Source organism: Colobus angolensis, unplaced genomic scaffold (genome assembly GCF_000951035.1).
Source record: "Colobus angolensis palliatus isolate OR3802 unplaced genomic scaffold, Cang.pa_1.0 Scaffold15, whole genome shotgun sequence".
NCBI lineage: Eukaryota > Metazoa > Chordata > Mammalia > Primates > Cercopithecidae > Colobus > Colobus angolensis.
This window is the reverse complement of record NW_012114599.1, coordinates 3,734,803-3,747,405: the sequence shown is the minus strand read 5'-3', so window position 1 is coordinate 3,747,405 and position 12,603 is coordinate 3,734,803. Positions and strand designations below refer to the sequence as shown.

General features: G+C 36.6%; 1 protein-coding gene across 1 annotated transcript in view; it reads right to left on the bottom strand.

Annotated features, from left to right (window-relative positions):
• SRBD1 (S1 RNA binding domain 1) overlaps positions 1–12,603 on the bottom strand; it is a 238,751-nt gene that overhangs the window by 33,509 nt on the left and 192,639 nt on the right. Inside the window, exons 18-19 of the mRNA XM_011935886.1 lie at positions 3,989–4,095; positions 2,574–2,750 (exon numbers count right to left, since the gene is read on the bottom strand). Of these exons, the coding sequence (XP_011791276.1) occupies positions 2,574–2,750; positions 3,989–4,095 (284 nt within the window). The remainder of the gene's footprint in view (positions 1–2,573; positions 2,751–3,988; positions 4,096–12,603) is intronic.

Genomic DNA, 12,603 nt, shown 5'->3' with positions numbered 1-12,603 from the left:
GGTGGGGCGGGGCGAGGCGAGGACTGGATTGAAACTAAAATCCCAGGTCGTCTTATCATGGGAGGTAGACAGAGTTGAAGAGAGAAAGATTGGGAAGGATACTGTTTCTAGTCGTCTCTAAGAGGACAGAGACACCTATTAACTCCAGAGGTCAGTAACAAATTTAAGGATGATCATCAGAAGAATAGAAGATGTGCAACTTTGAAATCACTAAGGAGAGATAAAGATGAGATGAGATAACAAGGAAACAGAAACCTTATTAACTGATAAATCTAATAAACAGCCTAAAAGGAAAAGAAGAATCAGAAAGCATGATGGAGGCAAAATACATAGGAAGAATAAGCCCAAACATATAAATAAATACAACAAATGTGAATGTATTAATATCAGATTGAGTAAAACCATGAAATCTAGCTATATGTTTCTAAGAGCCACATCAAAAATGTCATAGAAAGTATAAAAATTAGAGAAAAAAAAAACCAGGCATATTTTGAAGAGGCAAATATAGTAACATTGCTAGCAAATAAATTTCAAAGCAAAAAACATTAAATGTGGTAACAATATTCCATTCTGAATAAACCTATGAACTATTCAGGAGATGTAACAGTCACAAATCTTCAAGCACCTAATTATCAGCTGGAAAAATACAAGGCTTTAAAACAAGTTCAATATTCATCAATAAGACACTGATTAGACTAAATTATAGCCCATCCATACAATTAAATATTATGCAGACAATATAAAGAATAAAAAGTTAGAAATCTATATGTAATAATTTAGAAAGAGATCCAGAAGACTGAAACAAATAAAGCAAGTTTCAAATAGTTGCAGAGCCTGATCCCTTGTGTATACATTTTTAAAATAATAAACATATACAAACAAGGTGACATAACTGTACATTTACTTTCTGGAAGCAACATATAAGAAACTTTTTCAAGTGAGACTTGAGAGGCATCTTTTACTTTTTGTTCTTTTTTTATACTGTGAGTTTTTTTGGTGTTTTTTGGGTTTGTCTGTTTTTGAGATAGATAGGATCTTGCTCTGTCGCCCAGGCTGGAGTGCAGTGGCATGATCTCGGCTCACTGCAACCTCCACCTCCTGGGTTCAAGCAGTTCTCCTGTCTCAGTCTCCTGAGTAGCTGGGATTACAGGTGAGCACCACTACACGCAGCTAATTTTTGTATTTTTAGAAGAGACAGGGTTTCGCCACGTTGGCCAGGCTGGTCACAAACTCCTGACCTCAGGTGATCAACCGCTCCTGGCCTATGCTGTGTTTTCTAATCAAATGTTCAAAGAACATATAAACTAACAAAAACAGAATCATTTTATCTTCAATTTTTTTCAGTGCTGGCTTCTAGGTTTCATGATCTATTTAGAAAGAATTTCCATCACTCTAATGCTCTGCAAGATTTCCCCATGTTTTCTTCCGGTGCTTTTAACAGTTTTACTTTTTTTTACATTTAAGTCTATGATAAATCTGTAATGTATTTGGGCATAGGAGTGAGAAGTGGGACTATAGCTTCCTTCACACATATTGAATTACTGGCACTTGTCATAATATCACTTGTTAGATAATCAATTTTACCCTAACATTTGAAATGTCACCTTTACTATAAACTAAATTCCAACTATGTTTTGGTGGATTTCAGATCTTATTCTGTGCTATTCCTACATCAAAAGCAAACTGTTTAATGACCACAGCTTTATAATATATTCTAGTGAGGCTTAATCAGTCTTTTCCAGAATAAAGGTTATCTTCCATATGACCTCTATTATAATTCTGTCAAAAGAAAAAAGTACATATGAATTAACCAGGTAGTCCCAAAGTAGTAGACACGTAAATGTTCTTTCATGATTATACCACACTAAGAAGTTTATCTAACAAGCTTTCATGCTTTCAGGATTAGAAAGTAAAGAAGTTTAGCTCTTGATACACACAACTGATAATCAATGCTTTGGTCCATTTTCAGTGAGGAGGGAGTGGGGAAACATATCTATGCTTAGGGAACAGCTATGTCAATATAAAGTGGTCACTTTGAAGTCACCATTGTCACCTCATCTTGTACCACTCCTTCCCATTTGCTATGCTCTAACTGTGTGGGCCTTTCCCTCATTTCCTGAATATATCAAAGTTGGTCCTGCCTTAGGACTATGCACACTTAGTGTTCACTTTGCCTGGAATGCTTTCTTTCTGATACCTGGGTGGCACTTCATTCAAAACTTTGCTCAAATAAGTTTTCAAAAAATAACGAATCTAAAGTAGTTGTATTACTCCCCTAAGACAGTGTCATATATCCCTGCTTCAATTTTTATAACTTCTTGCCTTCTGAAACTACTAATTTTACTGGTTTGCTTACTGTCTGTATTACACGTTAAAATATAACTCCATGAGAATGCAGAATTTGCTGACTTGCTCATTGCTGTATTCCCAATGCCTATCAAAGGACGCTCAACATGTACTGAATGAAGGCATGAACAATGGACACTTAGAATTTACACTAATCAGGAGTAGGATAGGTAACAATAACAAGAGAGGAGGTTGACAATAGAATTAAAGTGTATACTTATAATCACCTGCAAAATGTTCGGATATAATCCTGGTTGATTCTGATGAAGCCAGCACACTGTTGGAAGGATTTTGGACCCAGTCCTCTCACTTTCTTCAGCTGTTCTCGGTTGATAAAAGGTCCATTTTTCTCGCGCCATTCAATAATATTTTTGGCTCTGTTGGCATTGAGTCCTGCAATATGCCTAAGGAAAAAAAAAAAGGCAAACTGAAAAGAAGGTATCATCTGAAAAGACAATGATATAAAACATTTGGATCATAAAAACAACTGCAATGACATATCCTCATATGTCTAAGTTAAGTTAATCCAAAGGGGAGTCAAAAAAAAAAAAAAAAAAACAGAGGGGAAAAAAAGAGTTGTGCAAGAGGAAAGAAAAAAAAAAAAAAGACAAAACCAATAGCTGTCGTAAAGATGCTGGTAAGCTGGCTAACACTGATGCAAGAAAAAAATGTTCCTCACAGTTTTTCTATATATTCATATTCCTTATGTTTCTGGATAAAGTAATAATTTTGCCTATTTTTTTCAGCATACATACAAAGTGAGTTAGAAGAAGTTATAATAGCTACAACTGTGTTGTACTACCTTTTTTGTGTGTTAGCCTGTTCTCAGTAATATAGAGTTGAACTATAGAAAGGTCCTTATCTGTAATTGTCATGGTTAGTATAAATTATATATAAAGACTATATTAGGTAGTTTCCTTGGTGTTAAAAGATTATTTCAGAGAATTTCAACTCTATTATGAAATTCCATATATGAAATTATGAAATGTTTGTAGCTGTGTTAGAAAATCAACAACTTAAAATGTAAGGGATAGTTTCTGCTATACCTGTTTCAGCGAAAAAGGTCCAGATCAGAGAATTTCATGCTGCATTAGCAGATTTGTGTAATAAATGCAAAACTGTGAACAAAAAAGCAGCTCTTCTAAAACCACGGGGGGAAAAAAGATGATATAACATGTGATTATAGCATGATAAAAATTTTGACAGGTTTCTTGTAGAATCAGGGTAAAAATACGGTAACCATACTTTGAACCCTCAGAATTTATCTTTTGGTTACTGCCAGGTTTGACAGATGCATGCAAGAGACTTAATTAGTGAAAAATCTCTACTCTCATGCGGTGGGAAACAACCCTTTTCCATGTTAACCTTATTTAAATTCTATTAGCAACACTAATGCACTCAATGGTTACCATATGCTCTATGCTCTTCACTTTAGACCTGCAATATTAAAAATGATAATGTGAATTGTTATAATTCTTTTCTTACATGATATCTTCCCCTCTGATTACTTAAAGCAATGTATAAACCCATAGATGTTCTATACTTGATAACTTTATACACGTGTTCCCTTCTTCTAGCCGAGTTTGGACTGGATAGCCAGTTAAACTCAATTCTGTGATCTTCAGCCACAGATTTGTCTCACCTTAACAAAACTTCTGAACAGATGTTAATGTCCACTCCCACAAAGCTGACACATTCTTCTACAACACTGTCCAGAGTTGCCTTGAGTAAAGTCTGGGATACGTCATGCTGAAAAGACAAAGATCAAATATCAAAAGTGAAGGAGATGTAGTTCTTGGACTATTCCATTACTCTGCCTATATTACTGGTAGTTAGCTAACACACACCATGGTAAATTTCTTCATTCCTCTTAAACACACTGTTTGCAGATGTAATTAAGCTGAAGTCAAGCCATCTATGGTTTCTTACTCTTTAAGCTATGCATATATACCTAATTTGAATATAATGGTACCAGTATTTTTCCCTTGCCTAAAATTCTGCCTAGAGCAGTGGTTCTCAAACTTTAGCTTGCATTAAAATCACCTGTATGGCTTGGTAACACACCTACATCCAGATTTCTGATTCAGTAGGTCTAGGGTGGGGTCTAAGAATTTGCATTCTAACAAGTTCCCGGATAATACTGTGGCTGCTAGATCAAAATGAGACATAGTCTCTATGATTCATGCATGGCCTTATAGTGTTATGGAGAAGAAAACATAAGTTACAATAGGAAGCAGTACAATAATAGTAAGACAGTAAATCAAACTTTTGTTTCATCAAATTCAAGATAGTACTGTTTATATGAAGCACCATTATTTTATACACCACTAAGGAAGAAAATAGTCAAACTATGACACATGCTTTCTTATTGCTTAAATTATTTATTTATTTTTTAAATACTGAAAGAGCTCTTTAGACTTATTTAGAAACTGTAAGAACCATATATTATGTACAAATAAGAAAAACATAAGCAATCTAAACTGGCTAAACTATTCCTAAAATTTCTTCACATTCAGTGTTTAATTCTTCTGATCACTTTTACACTCAAAATCATAGGTGTCAAGGTTTTCCATGCAGTATTGTTTTTATGCTATCAAAATCCTTGATAATGTAGCATTTCTTAAAACAGCGATCCTCTGTTGTCTCTGGGACTTTCTTTCAAGCTTCAGATGCTCATTCTTACAAGCTTTGATGATAGTAGCACTATCTTAATCTTAACAGAGGGTATTAACAGAAGAGATTTTGGACAGTAACAAAACTCCTATTCTTTTCTCTAAGATCTTTAAATGGTTTATTATTCAATGGTTTGTTAATTAAAACAACGAAAGGTGTGCAGTTCAGTCATGTCTCTAGGATTAGCAACCAAGCTCATGTGGAAACTACACCATGATTTACCACAGGGACAACAGCAACTATAGGACACTATTAAATGTAAGCTGCATTAAAATGTCAGAAAATGCGCATCTTACAATTGGTGAAATGCAATACTTTAAAGTATTTGTTGACTAATTGAAGCTAGGTTACAACAATTAATACACTTGATGTTACTCATAATTCTAAAATTAATGATCTGTGGGACAGCAGACTTCTTTTTACCAACGTCAAGGAAAACAAGGAATATAATCTACTAGAGTCCCCAAGTATTGTGATTACATTATTACCATTTAATAACAGCATAAGCTTTTGTTCTGGAAGACTGAAGGGTACAGGAGTACTTCCGTATTTCAGAGATAACTTATTGGTAACTAGCCAGGCCACAGCTAAAAATTTTGGATGTCATTAAAAAAATCTAATAAGCAAGTATCACCATGAAAAAGATCATGAAGTAAAACCTAAGAACTTACCGAGAACTTGGTTACTCGGTTACTCTTGAGTTACAGCTTTTAAGAAGCTAGTCTTTTGTCTAAGCAGATGAAAAGCAGCAAAACGAAAAAGGAACTTTTTAAAATGAGAGGGTAGGAGATAGGATGACAATATAAAGGCAAGCACAAGGATAGCAACAGGAAACAATATCTGAGGAACACAAAACTACAAACAAACCGGAAAAAGGAAGAGTAATTGCTGAGAGCCATTGTAACAAGGGAAACAAGTTGATACAGTACTTCCAAGCACACCAGATGCTTAGGACAGTTAAATGAGTAAGCTACGGTCTCTGCAGCAGATTATTCTGGTTGCCTATCCTAACCTCTAGTTGTCAAACCCCTTCTCTTCCTTTCAAACAGAAGCCTAACCGTGTGTCTAGCATTTATCCCATTTCTGTAAGGCCATATGCTTTGGAAAAGCTGGTCCCACCTCTGATAGACAATGGTGACTGGTTAAAATCCATGTTTTTCAAACTGAGGGTTATGATCAATTAGTGGATCATAAAATTAAATCAGTGACTTGCCACCGGCATTAAAAAAATGAATAGAATAAACCACATAGAGCATATTGCATACACCCTTAACATCGAATGAATAGGATGAACAATGCAGCCAATTGAGACTACCATGTGTGAGGAATACAACATAAATTGGTCAGGAATAGGTATTTGGTTCACTGATACCTCATTTGATCTTCTGACATAGATTTAATGAAGAGGTTAAAGAGTAACTCTGCAGAGTTATAAGCAAAGTATGTGAGAAGTTTATCTATTGGCAAAGTGCTGATTCCTTCACCAAGTTTAATTACAAACTTTCAGTGCATTTTTCAGAAAGAATGTTATTGAGTATGAAATTTTTCAGTTCTCAGCAACTGTAATATTTTAACTGATTTAGTACAAGTGGTCCTTAAAATGAATCACTACATTTAGAAGAAAAAAAGATAGTGAAGTAAAACCTACAGAGGCAAGCTCAACTACCAGATTTGGAAGTGTTGATAGTGACAAAATTGAGAGAAAATGTTGACTTCAATCAGTAACCTTTGACTTGACTTGAGCCACGTTTTATATAGAAAATAATAACCATAAGACTTTAAAATAAGCTTGATTTAAAACATGGTTTTATAAATGTGCAAAACAATAAAAATGACTGACCCCAGATGTATTGTTGGTAATGATATTCTTGTAGATGACAGTGTTAAAATAAAACTTAACACTTAAAAAACAAAATCACGTGGAACACCCCTACCACAGGGCTAAAATGAAAACAATGGAAAATACCAAATATTGATGTGAATGTGGAGCAACTGGAATGCTCAAACGATAAGTGCATTTTAGGTTATATATGCAAGGCAACGCAGTTTAATGGAGGATTTATTTTATACGGTTTAAATGTAACTTCACATAAAATTAAATCAGATATGTTTACACAATGCAAAAATGCATACTTGTTCCATATACTTTAAACCAGATACATGGTAAGAGAAAAAATGGACAAATTACTAAGAACACCAAAATTGCCAAAACTGACTCAAGAAGAAATATAAAATCTGTACAAACCTATTAAGTACAGTCAATAAATAATCAAAAATCTCCCAACAAAAAAAAGTTCAGAACCATATAGTTTCATTGGTGAATTCTACCAAACATTTCAAGAACACCAACCCTTCTCAAACTCTTTCAAAAAACAGAAGAGGAGCCAATAGTTCTTACCTATTCTATGAGGCCAGCATCACCCTGATACCAAAGCCAAAGATACCTCAAGAAGAAAGAAACCTACAAACTAATATTTCCTATGAATATCAGTTCAAAAATCCTCAACAAAATACTAATAAACTAAATCCAACAGCCTTTTAAAAGGATTGACATACATGACATACATATAATGTATTCAGTATGTATGAACTTAAGAGCCAGACTCACATTGTTTTGATTTTAAAACAATCTCTCTTGACATTTTTAAATTTTAACTGTGAAATAATTTCAAATTTAGAAAAGGCATGCAAGAATAGTACAAAAACTTTATTAACCTTCCGTCACATAAATACTTCAGCGTACAGTTCCAAATAACAAAAACATTGACTTACATACCCATAATACAATTATTAAAATCAGAAAACATACTGATGTAATAATATTACCTAACATTCAACCCATGCTCAAATCATCAATTTGCTCAATTTTTCTTTACAGCATTTTCTTCCCAATCCATAATTCAACCCAGGATGATATACTGCATTTAGTTGTCTCATACTTTGTGCTAGGCAGCTTCCAAGATGGTTCCCAATGATCCTCAAATCCTGGTATTGATACACTTGTGGAATTCCCTCCCACTAAGTATAGACTAAGTATAGAATTCACTGATGAATCTCATCTGAATAAATTATTAAAATTATTTTACTACTCACAATGCCCTGTTTGTGTAAAAAGGTATTTTTAATCTTGACTCAAAATTTGAAAAACACAGCTCAACCATGTACTATATGTGCTCACAGCATTATCCTCATGTATTCTAGACTGAAAAAAATTCATGAACTATATATTAACTTACATCTGTTCTAAATTTTTGTATTTAGGTATTAAAAACCTATTTAAATATAAGTAAAATAGCATTTAACTTACAATGAGTAGTAAAGGTAAGCATTATTTTGAGAAACTTATTTTTAATTACATTTAATTGTATAAGAGAGACATACATATGCCCAAACAGAAGTGATGTGTGATAAGTGTCCTTGTCATGATGAAGTAAAATGTATTTCCTAGTGTGTCAAAATCAAAAGGTAGGAAAAACAATGGTCTAAGCTAATCATGGTGGTCCCATTCTATTTATTCAATAATGGCAAATGAAATGTGAGGGTAAATCTGCCAGGTACTTCAGAAAAAGACTTCACTGCCCTAAAATAGAGTGAAAAAGAATTAGCCTTTTCTTCTTTTGATTCAAGTATGACTCCCAGTAATCACTGTATCATGTGATAGGACAAGCTTGAAGAAAAGCTAACTTAGCGAGAATGGCAGGTAACATACGTTGAGAGACTGGTTCTTCATTGATATTCTTGAGGTTCTGAATTAACTAGTTCTGTACTCAGCCCCCTGAGCATCTTGTAATAAAATTTTTTTATCATTTAATCAAGAATCAGAAATTTCCTTATTGTTCAGGCCACTTTGAGTAAGGATCTCTGATGTTTTTCTAATTGAAGCAGTCACTTTATTTAGGAGCTCAAAGTCAAGCGGCAAGACTGTGACAATGAAAACAATGACCATACTATCAAAACCCCTTGAGATTTTACTGTCAGGCATTGTTGTAAGGCTTTATAATAGCATGTAACTGAATCCTCACAATTCTAAAAAATGTACATATGACTTTATGCAGCATCTTCATATATAAGATTTTTTTCTAAGGAAATAGCAAGACACTTGCACAAAGCGGTGTGTATGCGTGTACAATCTAAATATCCATAGAGATGACTCATACAAATAAAGTGTGCAACAGCCCCACAATGAACTATTCTGATGCCATTAAAAAACACACAGTAGGGGGTGGCTGGCAAGATGGCCGAATAGGAATAACTCCAGTCTGCAGCTCCCAGCGAGATCAATGCAGAAGGCAGGTGATTCTGCATTTCCAACTGAGGTACCTGGCTCATCTCACTGGGACTGGTTAGGTAGTGGGTACAGCCCATGGAGGGCAAGCAGAAGCAGGGTGGAAAGTGCAAGGAGTCAGGGAATTCACCTGGAAAGTGCAAGGAGTCAGGGAACTCCCTCCCCACCAGCCAAGGGAAGCTGTGAGGAACTGTGCTGTGAGGGACTGTGCCGTGAGGAACGGTACACTCTGGCCCAGATACTAAGCTTTTCCCATGGTCTTTGCAACCTGCAGACCAGATTACCTTGGGTGCCTACACCACCAGGGCCCTGCGTTTCAAGCACAAAACTGGGCAGCCATTTGGGCAACACTGAGCTAGTGGCAGGAGTTTTTTTTTCATACCTCAGTGGTGTCTGGAATGCCAGCGAGCAGAAACAATCACTCCCCTGGAAAGGGGGCTGAAGTCAGGGAGCCAAGTGGTCTAGCTCAGTGGATCCCACCCCCATGGAGCTCAGCAAGCTAAGATCCACTGGATTGAAATTCTCGCTGCCAGCACAGCAGACTGAAGTCAACCTGGGAGGCTAGAGCTTGGTGGGGGGAGGGGCACCTATCATTACGGAGGCTTGAGTAGGCGGTTTTCCCTTCACAGTGTAAACAAAGCTGCAAGGAAGTCTGAACTAGGTGGAGACCACAGCAACTCTGCAAAGCCACTGTAACTATACTGCCTCTCTAGATTTCTCCCCTCTGGGCAGGGCATCTCTGAAAGAAAGGCAGCAGGCCCAGTCAGGGGCTTATAGATAAAACTCCCATCTCCCTGGGACAGAGCACCTGGGGGGAAGGCGCACCTGTGGGTGCAGCTTCAGCAGACTTAAATGTTCCTGCCTGCCGGCTCTGAAGAAAACAGCGGATCTCCCAGCACAGCTCTAGAGCTCTGCTAAGGGACAGACTGCCTCCTCAAGTGGGTCCCTGATCCCCATGCCTCCTGACTGGGAGACACCCTCAGCAGGAGTCAACAGACACTTCATACAGGAGAACTCCAGGCCCCCTGAGACGAAGCTTCCAGAGGAAGGAACAGGCAACAATCTCTGCTGTTCTGCAGCCTCCACTGGTGATACCCAGGCAAACAGGGTCTGGGGTGGACCTCCAGCAAACTCTAGAAGACCTGCAGCAGAGGGGCCTATTAGAAGGAAAACTAACAAACAGAAAGGAATAGCATCAACATCAACAAAAAGGACGTCCACACAAAATCCCCATCCAAAGGTCACCAACATCAAAGACCAAAGGTAGATAAATCCACAAAGATGAGGAAAAAAAGGCTGAAAATTCCAAAAACCAGAATGCCCCTTCTCCTCTAAAGGATCACAACCCCTCGCCAGCAAGGGAACAAAACTGGATGGAGAATTAATTTGATGAATTGACAGAAGTAGGCTTCAGAAGGTGAGTAATAACAAACTACTCTGAGCTAAAGGAGCATGTTCAAACCCAATACAAGGGAACAAAGAACCCTGAAAAAAGGTTAGAGGAATTGCTAACTAAAGGAAAAATAAGCAGAGGTTGCAATCCTAGTCTCTAACCAGTTTAGAGAAGAACATAAATGACCTGATGAAGTTGAAAAACATAGCACAAGAACTTCATGAAGTATACACAGTATCAATAGCTGAATCGTTCAAGTGGAAGAAAGGATATTAACCTTAAATGTAAATGTGCTAAATGCCCCAATTAAAAGACATAGACTGGCAAACTGGATAAAGAGTCAAGACCCATCGGTGGGTGTGCTGTCTTCAGGAGACCCATATCATGTGCAAAGACACACAAAGGCTCAAAATAAAGGGATGGAGGAATAGTTATCAAGGAAATGGAAAGGAAAAATAAGCAGGGGATGCAATCCTAGTCTCTAATAAAACAGATTTTAAACCAACAAAGATCAAAAAAGACAAAGACGGGAATTACATAATGGTAAAGGGATCAATGCAACAAGAGCTAACTATCCTAAATACATATGTGCCCAATACTGGAGCACCCAGATTCACAAAGCAAGTTCCTAGAGACCTACAAAGAAATTTAGACTCCCACACAATAATAGTGGAAGACTTTAAAACCCCACTGTCAATATCAGACAGATTAATGAGCCAGAAAATTAAAAAGGATATTCAGGACTTGAACTCAGCTCTGGACCAAGCAGACCTAATAGACATCTACAGAACTCTCCACCCCAAATCCACAGAATATACATTCTTTTCAGCACCACATTGCACTTATTCTAAAATTGACCACATAATTGAAAGTACAACACTCCTCAGCAAATACTAAAGAACAGAAATCATAACAAACAGTCTCTCAGACTACAGTGCAATCAAATATAGAACTCAGGATTAAGAAACTCACTCAAAACCACACAACTACATGGAAACCAAACAACCTGCTCCTGAATGACTACTGGATAAATAACGAAATTAAAGCAGAAATAAGTAAGTTCTTTGAAACCACTCAGAACAAAGACACAACATACCAGAATCTCCGGGACACAGCTAAAGCAGTGTTTAAAGGGAAATTTATAGCACTAAATGCCCACAGAAGAAAGCACGAAAGATCTAAAATTGACACCCTAACATCACAATTAAAAGAACTAGAGAAGCAACAGCAAACAAATTCAAAAGCTAGCAGAAGACAAGAAATAACTTAAGATCAGATCAGAACTGAAGGAGATACAGACATAAAAAAAACTCTATTTAAAAAAAAAAAAAAAAGAATCCAGGAGCTGGTTTTTTGAAGATTAACAAAACAGACCACTAGCCAGACTAATAAAGAGGAACAAAGAATCAAATAGACATAATAAAAAAATGATAAAGGGCATATCACCACTGATCCCACAGAAGCACAAACTACCATCAGCGAATACTATAAACACCTTTACGCAAATAAACTAGAAAATCCAGAAGAAATGGATAAATTCCTGGACACATACACCCACCCAAGACTGTACCAGGAAAAAGTCGAATCCCTAAATAGACCAATAACAAGTTCTGAAATTGAGGCAGTAATTAATAGCCTGCCAAATAAAAAACGCCCAGGACCAGATGGATTCACAGCCGAATTCTACTAGAGGTACAAGGAGGAGCTGGTACCATTCCTTCTGAAACCATTCCAAACAACAGAAAAAGAGTGACTCCTCCCTAACTCATTTAATGAGGCCAGCATCATCCTGATACCAAAATCTGGCAGAAACACAACAAAAAAAGAAAATTTCAGGCCAATATCCCTGATGAACATCGATGTGAAAATCCTGAATAAAATACTGGCAAACCGATTCCAGCAGCAC